This window comes from Piliocolobus tephrosceles, chromosome 20 (assembly GCF_002776525.5).
Source record: "Piliocolobus tephrosceles isolate RC106 chromosome 20, ASM277652v3, whole genome shotgun sequence".
Classification (NCBI taxonomy): domain Eukaryota; kingdom Metazoa; phylum Chordata; class Mammalia; order Primates; family Cercopithecidae; genus Piliocolobus; species Piliocolobus tephrosceles.
This window is the reverse complement of record NC_045453.1, coordinates 7263886-7276631: the sequence shown is the minus strand read 5'-3', so window position 1 is coordinate 7276631 and position 12746 is coordinate 7263886. Positions and strand designations below refer to the sequence as shown.

At 39.4% G+C, this 12746-nt stretch overlaps 1 protein-coding gene across 7 annotated transcripts in view; it reads right to left on the bottom strand.

Annotated features, from left to right (window-relative positions):
- The window catches only part of ITCH (itchy E3 ubiquitin protein ligase), a 137270-nt gene that overhangs the window by 20049 nt on the left and 104475 nt on the right, over positions 1-12746 (bottom strand). For all 7 annotated transcript variants that reach the window (XM_023220458.1, XM_026455250.1, XM_023220463.1 and 4 more), the window contains 6 exons: positions 12421-12493; positions 11036-11107; positions 7695-7783; positions 5469-5628; positions 4209-4342; positions 3742-3882 (listed from right to left, as the gene is read on the bottom strand). In XM_023220458.1, the coding sequence (XP_023076226.1) occupies positions 3742-3882; positions 4209-4342; positions 5469-5628; positions 7695-7783; positions 11036-11107; positions 12421-12493 (669 nt within the window). The remainder of the gene's footprint in view (positions 1-3741; positions 3883-4208; positions 4343-5468; positions 5629-7694; positions 7784-11035; positions 11108-12420; positions 12494-12746) is intronic.

Here is a 12746-nt window from a genome sequence, read left to right as displayed (position 1 = left end):
TGTATATTGGCCCCTTATGGGGTCCAGAATAGAAAAAAAAAGTTCCACAATTTGGGTCATGTTTACATGGACATGGTCCTATATGGAATAGTGTTTACAGAACTGGTAATTAAATGAGTGATCTAGCACAACTTCTATCCATAAAATGCTCACATTTGGGCTGATAAATGTATTTGTCAAAATTCAACTTGTACATTTAAGATCAGTGCATTTTACTCCAAGGAAATTATACTTCTTAAAAAATACTAAAAACCCCCCAAACTCTGAAATTTTAAGCAAGCCATTATTGAAGCAGATACTAAAAACCTTTTTAGCTGCCCATTATCTTAAAATGTTATATTACCAGCAACAAAACTATTGAGGAACATAGTACATCCTTGGTTACTTGGAATCTTGAATCATTATCTCTCTAGAATGCTATATACGTCATAAAAAAATCTAGACATATCATAACAAAAAAACTGGAGAATTGACAAAAACAAACTGACTACATTTTAAAAGGATATTTCAAAATAAACTTTTAAACGGATAGATTGTTTTCCAACAAATAATGACTGTTCACTGTGTTACATAGTGTACTTTCAATTATGGAGGGAAAACCCAGGCAAGAAATGCAGAACCTGGAACTTTAAGAAGTAGATATGCAAAATTTAACCCTGACTGGAAAGAATTGCTATTGAGAAGGTACGAATGAACTATTAGCTCTTGAGACTAGAAATATGAACAATGGAAATAATTAGAAAGGATATACTTATAAAACTTCATTTTAGTTATAATTTTACCCAACCTTACGATATGGTTTGGCTCTGTGTCCCCACCCAAATCTCATCTTGTAGCTCCCATAATTCCCATGTGTTATGGGAGAGAACCAGTGGGAGATCACTGAATCATGGGGACAGGTCTTTCCCGTGTTGTTCTCATTATAGTGAATAAGTCTCACAAGATCTAATGGTTTTAAAACGAGAGTTTCCCAGGACAAGCTCTCTCTTTGCCTGCTGCCATTCATGTAAGACATGATTTGCTCCTTCTTGCCTTCCATCCACCATGATTGTGAGGCCTCCCCAGCCATGTGGAACTGTAAGTCCATTAAAACTCTTTCTTTTGTAAACTGTCCACTCTCGGGTACATCTTATCAGCAGCGTGAAAACAGTAAATTGTTACCAGGAGCAGGGTGCTGCTGAAGATACCTGAAAATGTGGATGCAACTTTAGTACAGTCCCAGCTACTCAGGAGGGTAGCAGGCAGACAGTGGAACAGTTTGGACGGCTCAGAAGAAGACAGGAAAATGTGGGAAAGTTTGGAACTTCCTACAGACTTGTTGAATGGCTTTGACCAAAATGCTGACAGCAATATGGACAATAAAGTTCAGGCTGAGGTGTTCTCAGATGACAATGAAAAACTTTTTGGGAAACAGAGCAAAGGTGACTCTCGGTACGTTTTAGCAAAGAGACTGGCAGCATTTTGCCCCTGTGCTAGAGACTGGTGGAACTTTGTACTTGAGAGAGATGATTTAGGGTATCTGGTGGAATAAATTTCTATGCAGCAAAGCATTCAATAGGAGACTTGGTGCTGTTAAAGGCATTCAGTTTTGTAAGGGAAGCAGGGCATAAAAGTTTGGAAAATTTGCAGCCTGACAATGCAATAGAAAAGAAAATCTCATTTTCTGAGGAGAAATTCAAGCTGGCTGTAGAAATTTGCATAAGTAATGAGGACCCAAATGTTAATCCCCAAGACAAGACAATGGAGAAAATGTCTACAGGGCATGTCAGAGGTCGTCATGGCAGCCCCTCCTATCACAAGCCTGTAGGCCTAGGAGGAAAAAATGGTTTTGTGGGCCCGGCCCAGGGTCCCCATGCTGTGTGCCCTCTGGGGACTTGGTGCCCTGTTTCCTAGTTGCTCCAGTGTGACTAAAAGGGACCAAGGTACAGCCCGGGCTGTTGCTTCAGAGGGTGGAAGCCCCAAGACTTGGCAGCTTCCACATGGTGTTGAGCCTGAGGGTGCACAGAAGGCAAAAATTGAGGTTTGGGAACCTCCATCTAGATTTCAGAAGGCATATGGAAATGCCTAGATGCCCAAGCAAAATTCTGCTGCAGGGGCAGGGCACTCACAGAGAACTTCTGCTAGGACAGTGAAAAGGGGAAATGTGAAGTTGGAGGCCCATACAGAGTCCCTACTGGGGCACTGCCAAGTGGAGCTGGGAGAAGGGGGCAACCGTCCTCCAGACCCCAGAATGGTAGATCCACCAACAGCTTGCATCATGAGACTGGAAAAACCACAGACACTCAACGCCAGCCCATAAAAGCAGCTGGTAGGGGCTATAACCTGCAAAGCCACAAGGGCAATGTTGCCAAGGCCATGGGAGGCCACCTCTTACATCAGGGTGACGTGCATGTGAGACATGGAGTCAAAAGAGATCGTTTTGGAGCTTGAAGATTTGACTGCCCTGCTGGATTTCAAACCTGCATGAGGCCTGTACATAGGATATTGCATGTAGCTCCTTTGTTTTGGCCAATTTCTTCCATTTGGAATGGCTGTATTTACCCAATGCCTGTTATCCCCCAGTATATGCAAGAAGTAACTAAGCTGCTTTTAATTTTACAGGCTCATAGGTAGAAGGGACTTCCTTGTCCCAGATGAGACTTTGGACTGTAGACTTTTGAGTTAATGCTGAAATGAGTTGACTTTGGGGGACTGTTGAGAAGGCATGATTAGTTTTGAAATGTGAACACATGAGATTTGGGAGGCGCCAGGGGCAGAATGATATGGTTTGGCTCCATGTCCTCACCCAAATCTCATCTTGTAGCTCCCATAATTCCCATGTGTTGTGAGAGAGAATCAGTGGGAGATAACGGAATCATGGGGGTGGGTCTTTCCTATGCTGTTTGCATGACAGTGAATATGTCTCACAAGATATGATGAGGTCGTTTTTTTTTTTTTAGACGGAGTCTCACTCTGACACCAGGCTGGAGTGCAGTGGCGCTATCTTGGCTCACTGCAAACTCCGCCTCCCAGGTTCAAGCCATTCTCCTGCCTCTGCCTCCCTAGTAGCTGAGATTACAGGCACATGCCCCCACACCCAGCTAATTTTTGTATTTTTAGTAGAGATGGGGTTTCACCATATTGGCCAGGATGGTCTCAATCTCCTGACCTCGTGATCTACCTGCCTCGGTCTTCCAAAGTGCTGGGATTACAGGCATGAGCTACCGTGCCCGGCCAATGATGAGGTTTTAAAAATGGGAGTTTTCCTGTACAAGCCCTCTCTTTGCCTGCTGCCATCCATGTAAGATGTGACTTGCCCCTCCTTGCCTTCCACCATGAGTGTGAGGCCTCCCCAGCCTTGTGGAACTGTAAGTCCATTAAACCTCTTTCTTTTGTAAATTGCCCAGTCTTGGGTATGTCTTTATCAGCAGCAGGAAAGTGGACTAATACACCTTACAATATTCCCTGTGAAAATATCTGCATATATATTTGAGATTCTTTTTAATGACATGTTATACAGCATAGTTACAGAATTGATATTTAAAAGAGTAATCCTGCATGACTTTTATTCTTAAAACTCTTAAAAACACTTTTGTTAAAAAAAAAAACTTTTTAGAAATGAAAAATGACTGCCTACATAGGATATTGATTAGTACAAAGACAAATATTATTTTTGGAGATAACTCTCCATTAGTATTAGTAAGCAATTATCAATACGCTGTAGTCAAACAAAAAGTGAAATGTGAAAAGGAGCACTCTCACCTGATGTATTCCTCTTTATTTTCTTCTGTTACAAGAATATTGCCACCATTAGGTTTCAGATCATGACTCTTAATTTCACCTAGAATTTCTTTGTCAACGGAGAAGTACATTTCCAAACCACATTCCTCAATATTGTTTTCTCTGCACAAATGAAATTAGCACTCTCTGTTATATCCACCAATTCAATCATAATTTATAAGTCTTTAACTAAAGGCCATGTTCTTAAATAATTTATAACATCAAAATAAGAAGAAATAAGATTCTATTCTAAGGTCATCATATTATTGCCAAAGATCTTGGGTACATTTTTGTAAAATTGATCATATTGAATAAAAAGGCAGGTTTGATATATAGATCATTTAAATACAATAAACCAATTATGTGCTTACAGTTTGGACAGGTTATCAATACTACACAGAATGCATATAAACTATATTTTAATAAATTACATGGAAAAAGAAACTTACTTAACCCAGATGAGAGAATTGTAAAATTCTGGATCAATAGATTCTAAATCCTTGAGTCCAACTGGTTTGCTCAAGATACGCTTATAGAATGGTAAAGAAAAACTTGTGTCTATGATTTTCCCATGGAACAGAGCCTATGAAAAAAGGAAACAAGATTGCTTAAAATAATTGTACAATAATCATTTTATTTCAATATGTTAAATGAATTCTTCATTTAAAAACACTTCCCTGGGTCGGGCATGGTGGCTCACGCCTGTAATCCCAGCAATTTGGGAGGCTGAGATGGGTGGATCACCTGAGGTCAGGAGTTCGAGACCATACTGACCAACATGGAGAAACCCCATCTCTACTAAAAACACAAAAATTAGCCAGGCGTGGTGGCACATCCTTGTAGTCCCAGCTACTCAGGATGCTGAGGCAGGAGAATTGCTTGAACCTGAGAGGTGGAGGTTGTGGTGAGCTGAGATCGCCCCACTGCACTCCAGCCCGGGCAACAAAAGTGAAACTTTGTCTCAAAAAAACACTTCCCTGGCTGGGCATGGTGGCTTACACCTGTAATCCCAGCACTTTGGGAGGCTGAGGTGGGTGGATTACCTGAGGTCAGGAATTCAAGACCAGCCTGGTCAACATGGCAAAACCCCATCTCTACTAAAAATACAAACATTAGCCGGGCATGGTGGTGCACACCTGTAATCCCAGCTACTTGGAAGGCTGAGGCAGGAGGACTGATTGAGCCCAGAAGGCAGAGGCTGCAGTGAGCCAAGATTGTGTCACTGCACTCCAGCCTGGGTGACAGAGCAAGACTCTGTCTCAAAAATAAAAAACAAGGCCGGGCACGGTGGCTCAAGCCTGTAATCCCAGCACTTTGGGAGGCCGAGATGGGTGGATCACGAGGTCAGGAGATCGAGACCATCCTGGCTAACATGGTGAAACCCCGTCTCTACTAAAAATACAAAAAACTAGCTGGGCGAGGTGGCGGGCGCCTGTAGTCCCAGCTACTCCAGAGGCTGAGGCAGGAGAATGGCGAGAACCCGGGAGGTGGAGCTTGCAGTGAGGTGAGATCCGGCCACTGCACTCCAGCCTGGGCGACAGAGCAAGACTCCGTCTCAAAAAAACAAAAACAAAAACAAAAACAAAAAAACAAAACAAAAACAAAACAAAATCACTTCCCTTTCTCTCGTATGATCTGTTATGGCACCTAAGAGAAAATTTAGTATTGCTGAGTAAGCAAAGTAAACATAATTCTTGACCTGCACTTACCATGGCAATAAATCTGCCAATAAAACGAAAATATTTCAGGTGATCTGGATTGATGTAAGAAGCGGGGTTTATCTGCAAGCAGTAGTTATCCTTCCCTGCATATTCAAACAGGCAATACATTGGGTTCAACACTTCATGTGACAAAAGAAAGAACCATTCTCTGAAATCAAAAGAAAATTTACTATGAAAAATCTTGCAGGTTACCATGTCAACAAATCAAAGAACAGTGCTATAAAGTTCTCAGGGATCTATACCCCTCAGCTAGTGATAGTTTTCTAATCTCATGTTGATTTTTATTGCTTCTGTTCAAACTCACATCTATTTCACAGAGTTGGTAGTATACACCATCTCGGGTAGATGGTAATATATACATTATTACATTTCAAATAATCTAAGACAACATTGCACCTTTATTTGATGAACCACTAAACTGTATTTTCCCAATTTTACCTGCAATACATCTTAATTTCAGAGATATTATAACATGAAAATACTGGTCTTAGAATCAATGAAATACTATTCATAGGCAAATTTAAAATTCACTATTCACCCATGTGAGTGGCTGAAATCAATCTAATATTCCATCTATTACTAAGTCCCATAATAATCCCCGTCAAGTGCCACTACTCCCTACATGTTAAATCAGTATGAAAAATCTTCCAATTTCACAGAGGCAGTAAAGCACATAATTCCAGCCACTCACATATTAGAAAAATGCTGAGACTCTAAGTCAAATATTGTGAAAATATGAACCAATATTAACATAAGATTATGGTTACTAAAACTATGTAACATGGGTGATCTGGGGTAATACATGTGGCATAAGCCTGTAATCTGGATCTCTTTTCCTATTAGTTCATGGCCTCTTCTGATAAGTGTATCTCGTGACACACTTTAATATTGCTAGTTGATTTTCTTTCCTGCTCTGTCGCCCAGGCTGGAGTGCAGTGGCCAGATCTCGGCTCACTGCAAGCTCCGCCTCCCGGGTTCCCGCCATTCTCCTGCCTCAGCCTCCCGAGTAGCTGGGACTACAGGCGCCCGCCACCTCACCCAGCTAGTTTTTTTTGTATTTTTAGTAGAGACAGGGTTTCACCATGTTAGCCAGGATGGTCTCGATCTCCTGACCTCGTGATCCGCCCGTCTCGGCCTCCCAAAGTGCTGGGATTACAGGCTTGAGCCACCGCGCCCGGCCGCTAGTTGATTTTCTTGTTAGGAATAAATGATTGCTCTCCTCTTCAATTGCCTTTAATTTATACAAAATTACATATTTCTACTCATATTTGTTATTTATCTATGATTATATCATATATTTTGAAATAATTGTATTTAAACTCAGAAACATAATATAAATAAGAACTACTAAAATGTAGCCACCAGTTAGTGTGCACACAAAGACAGAGGCTCTGAACTAGGTCATTAATAAACAATATTTCTACTCTTTACAATAATCCTAGAAATGTAGATATTACTATTCTTATTTTACAGATGAAAATATTTGCTCAGCGTCACACTCCCAACATAGGGAGTAGAAAAAGAGTCAAATCTGGGCTTGACCCCAAAGTCCTTGTCTTTGCACAATGCCACCTCTATGCAAATTTTTAACCTGGGGTGATATATTATTATGGAATAAGCAAAGCAATTCTCATTAGAGACTATCTTCTAGGGTATGATTTCAAGCTCCAATAAGAAGAAAGCAGAATTAAGACTTTCAACTCCTATTTTGTACAACCTTTTATATTTTCATGACAAATACACTAATCTCAGTTGGAAACTGAGTAACTATTACCTGTATCAGTAATCTGTGGTCGGGAAAATGGCCTGATCATTATAAGGCCTTGTGTTTTCTGTGGAACAGATATGAGAGGTGGTAGACTGAACACCGGTTACTGGTTAGATGGTACAAAACTTGCATCCAGGCTCTACAATTTATGATGTGCCTTAGATGAGTCTCTAAGCCTCTTCATTATCCTATAAAATTCTATATCACAAGGTTACCCTGAAGATTAAATGAGTGATGTGGGTGAAATCAATCAGCTGTACATGACACAGAAAGTGCTGAATTAAATGTTTTTTGAAATTCTGTAGCTACAGCATAATAAAAGTATAATAATTTGACATACTTCATTTTCCTAAAATATAAGATTGAGAAAATAATACTTGCAAGTGAAGTGCAATGGTACCTTTGGAGGAAAGGAACTAAGTTCTGAGTATTCATATTATCACTACCTTGCTACACCTCCATAATCTAAACCTTCTTCTCCTGGAAAAATCACCCACAAACGTCTTCGCAGATCTTGGGGACTGAGGCTCATTATCTAAAAAACAATAAAGTGAAATAATTGGTGAAAAAAGTCATTGAAACACTGTCTACCACTTCTACGTTTAACATCTCCTTCATTGTAGGTAATTCAAATCCCTCATGACATAGAAAGGAGTTCATGGTCTAATCATAACCACACATACAGAAAATACATTATAGTAACATTTAATAGTATTTTATTATTATACACATCTATATTTTTATATACTTTATATAAAACATGTGATTTTATTTATCTATTTTTAGACAGAGTCTCGCTCTTATTGCCCAGGCTGGAGAGCAATGGTGCAATTTCAGCTTACTGCACCTCTTCCGCCCTCCAGGTTCAAACAAGTCTCCTGCCTTAGCCACCTGAGTAGCTGTAACTACAGGTGTGTGCCACCACGCCCGGCTAATTTTGTATTTTTAGTAGACACGGGGTTTCGCCATGTTGGCCAGGCTGGTGTCAAACTCCTGACCTCAGGTTATCCACTGGCCTCGGCCTCCCAAAGTGCTGAGATTACAGACGTGAGCCACCACACCCGGCTGTGATTTTATTTTTAATGATGCTACTATTGATTTACAATGTTGCTTATATCAATTACTTAGAACATAGATGGGCATGGTCAGAGGTTAGATGGGGTTTTTGTGGTTTATTAGGTTTGGTTTTGATTCATAGCTAACGGTACACATAACAGCTAACTGGCTAACCGAGAAATGAAAAACAGTAGCTGCAGAGAGACCCAGTTAACTTCAGAAACTCATTCTCAGTGGCAACCTATAAATACCTAGAAAAACTACTCAAATTTTGTGTCCCACTATAGGTGGTTAATAGGATCATCTTCATATTTGAAGGATGGTACGTTACTGAGTTACAGTGAATAGATCATTTGGTTTCCTGACACATAAAACTAATTATTTGACCAAAATTGCATGTGCGTAGCACTGCATATATCAATTACTCTTAGAAAAAAATACAGAAGAACCTGGAAAGGAAGAAGTTGATATAATGCCTTTACTTTATTGAGTGGTAAGAATGAATTCTCACATTTAAATATCCAGAGGATCAGTAAGTAACCTGTTTATGCCAAGTTCTCTCAGTTCCCCCACAAAACTATCACATTTACAAATTCATATCCCACTCAAGCCAGAAAATCCCAGATATAACACAAAAAAATTCAATGCTTAGACATACATACATGTTTATGCCCACTATTCTACAAATAGTATAGGCTAGGTATACAGCAATGCAAATGAGAACTGTCACAAGGTTAAAACTATCTTTAAATAATTCCTTTTAAAATATGTCTAATATGAAGGAAAAAAAAATGTTTTCTCCTGTACTTTTCCCCATAACCAGTTGTGCTATGTTAACAGACGAAACACTATCCAGAGCAATTTTATCCAACAGCTATCCAAAGAAAATCTGATGCTAATTTTGCAATTAGTTTTGTTACCTTTAAGCAATCAAATTGTTCTCTCACATTTTTATTACCCAGTTATTTGATGGATGTCAAATCTAGGGTGACATTTTTAAAAACTGTTTTAGAACCATCTAGTCTGTTATTTTGCAAAAGACTTCAGGTTTCAAAGTCAAAAGATAAAGGAACAATTTAATGTTTTGTATCTTTCCAGTACAGGTAAGATTGGTAAGAAGTTGTTTCAAGAAACTCGTCCAACAGAGTGATAAAAGATAAAAGGGTGGGCCAGGCACGGTGGCTCAAGCCTATAATCCCAGCACTTTGGGAGGCCGACACGGGCGGTTCACGAGGTCAGGAGATCGAGACCATCCTGGCTAACACGGTGAAACCCCGTCTCTACTAAAAAATACAAAAAACTAGCCGGGAGAGGTGGCGGGCGCCTGTAGTCCCAGCTACTCCGGAGGCTGAGGCAGGAGAATGGCGTAAACCCGAGAGGCGGAGCTTGCAGTGAGCTGAGATCCGGCCACTGCACTCCAGCCTGGGTGACAGAGCAAGACTCTGTCTCAAAAAAAAAAAAAAAAGATAAAAGGGTGGTTATGAACATAAAATTAGAAATGGGCAAGGACTAGGGTGGTTACATCAGATCAAGGGGATGATTCATAATTCTCTAAATGGCCTAAATAAAGCTCTAGTTCCCACTAAAAAGCTTTCTGCTCCTACATAGCAGGATGCCAATTGGCTTTTTCCTTTAATGTCAATAATTGAAGTTCCATTAGGAAATGAACAAAACTGATTCTGAAAACAAGTAGCCAGCTACTACCAACTGTCTCAACCTCTTTTCCCTTTGCATTCAATTCCATACTTCTTGAGGCTATAGTTGCTACAATATCACTGGTGCTTGAAAATAATCACTTCCACATCTGGATATAAAACAAGGACTAACCAGATGTTTTCATTTTAAGACATTTTTTCACTAGTTATTTTAACCTTCTATATAACAATCATTTTAACATTTAGTTGCAGTAGGTTATTAGTGATATCTATAATATAAAGGTAAATAGTAGATTAATTCAAGTTCTTTTTTTTCATTATTGAGATGGAGTTTCGCTCTTATTGCCCAGCCTGGAATGCAATGGCACGATCTCAGGTCACTGCAACCTCCGCCTCCCAGGTTCAGCCAACTCTCCTGAGTAGCTTTACAGGATTACAGGCACCGGCCACCAGGCTCAGTTAATTTTTATATTTTTAATAGAGACAAGGTTTCACCATGTTGGCCAGGTTGGTCTCAAACTCCTGACCTCAGATGATCCACCCGCCTGAGCTTCCCAAAGTGCTGGGATTACAGGCATGAGCCATGTGCCCAGCGAGTAAATTAACTCAAGTTCTGAAGACAAGTGAAAAAATCTGCTGACTACTTCTGAAAACTCATATATACCTTTTTTTAGATACTGTCACCAATGACCAGTTACTTTTTTTCCTGTTAAGAGTAACATACGCTTATTGCAAAAATCCAAGTAATACTGAAGTAAGTCTTCCCCTCTCCTTTCTACAGTCTGATAATGTTCGTATGGGTATTTCCAGACCTTTGGCTACCAAAAATCTATTATCTTACCTATGCATTTATTTCAAATCATACCAGTTTAGAAACGGAAACCTGAAACGCGCGCGCGCGTGCACACACACACACACACACACACCCCTTAAGCCCTGTGGCTGGCAACGAGATCACACTTGAAAAATTTAAGGACTTCAACTCAAGAAGTTCCAGACTGTTCAGATTAAAAGCACCAAAAGCTGGTCCTAAGCTAGCAGCCAGGGCAAAAATTATTGAAAGAATGAAACACTACCTGTTGAAAGGAATCCTCAAACAATGTTTTTCTTGTCACTGTAATCTTTATGTGCTGTGGCATGGCCAGTTGCTGAAACAGAAGAATGACTTAAGTCAACTCTCATCATTAAAACAGCCTATCAAAAAACCAAAAGGGGAAAGTTTTATTTACTTTTATCTTTGCTTACAGAAACAAGTAGACTATGAATGTAAATTTATATTCAATAACGTTTACCAATGCATCGGTGAGTATTCATGCTAATTACAGATTAATACATGAAAACAGAAGAACCACAAGATTGATCTCATATGCACACTGCTTACTTAATAATGTGTCAAATAAATCTTTACTTAATCTTATTCTCCAATAGTTAATCCAGATTCTTCTTGCTTCCATGGGTCCAATTAATTACAAGTTTCAATTGTAAAAATATTCATCATAGTAACTTTGACCAGGGTATTCATTTAGAACTCATAAAAAATCATTAATTCCAGTAAATATCTATACATCAGAAATAGTTGATCACATCTGAAAAAAAACACTGAATATAACATCTATGTATGGATATGTTCATGTATGTATGAACATGTATATATCTATCATAGTCATTTATATCAAATGATAGATATAAAAATGGCTGCTGTCCGGGCATGCTGGCTCACGCCCACAATCCTAGCACTTGGGGAAGATGAGGCAGGAGGATAATTTGAGTCTAGGAATTCAAAACCAGCCTAGGCAACATAAGGGGACCCTGTCTCTACTAAGAATTAGCCAGCTGTGGGGGAGTGCATCTGTAGTGTCAATTAGTGAGAAGGCTGAGGCAAGAGGATCACTTGAGCCCAGTAGGTCAAGGCTGCAGTAAGCCATGATGGCACCACTGCACTCCAGCCTGGGTGACAGAGTGAGACCCTGTCTCAGAAAAAATAACAAATAAAAATAGAGTAGCTGGTTACAATTATATCAGAAAATGCTTTAACTTATATTTGAAGATTTCTGCAATCTGAAAGTAATGGGTACTGGGAAAAAGTGACAATGTTTGCTTATTCAGATGGTCTCAAGTTTAATTTTCTTCTTAAAGAAAAAATATATATGTATATATATATTTACAGAGATAAGGCCTCAATATGTTGCCCAGACTGGTCCTGAACTCCTGAGCTCAAGTGATCTGCCCACCTCAGCCTCCCCAAGTGCTAGAATTACATGAGGTTTAATTTTCTGAACAACCAAAGTCACAAATGATCTAATTGATAAATCTATTAATTTGCTCTAAAAGTAGATAAAAGAGATTCTAATGCTTCCCGTTTTACCTGGTTTTCTGTGAGTTAAGTATTTTCACAATCACTGTGTAATACAAGCAACACAACAAAGGAAAGGGAGTACAGAGATACAGTTCCAACACTAACCTGACACCAGAACCGGAAATACTGAACCTTTGCTTTGAAGTCCCGAACATAGGCTATCTGAGGTCCATTGTCTCTGAGGAAGAACAAGGGTTAACAGGACATATATAGTTGCTTGTAAAAGATAATGCTGAAGGAAAGCAAAACATCCCATCCTCTCTCAGCACTTACTAACCAAATACAAAAATATAGCATATTCCTAACACAACCATTCTTGGCTTTTTGAGAGATATTTCCGCAGGAATACCTTTAAGTAACAGAAAAAACAAAAGAAAAACTTTGATTTTGTTGAAGCTACTATTGTGGAATTTTCTTTTCTATGCTGGCAA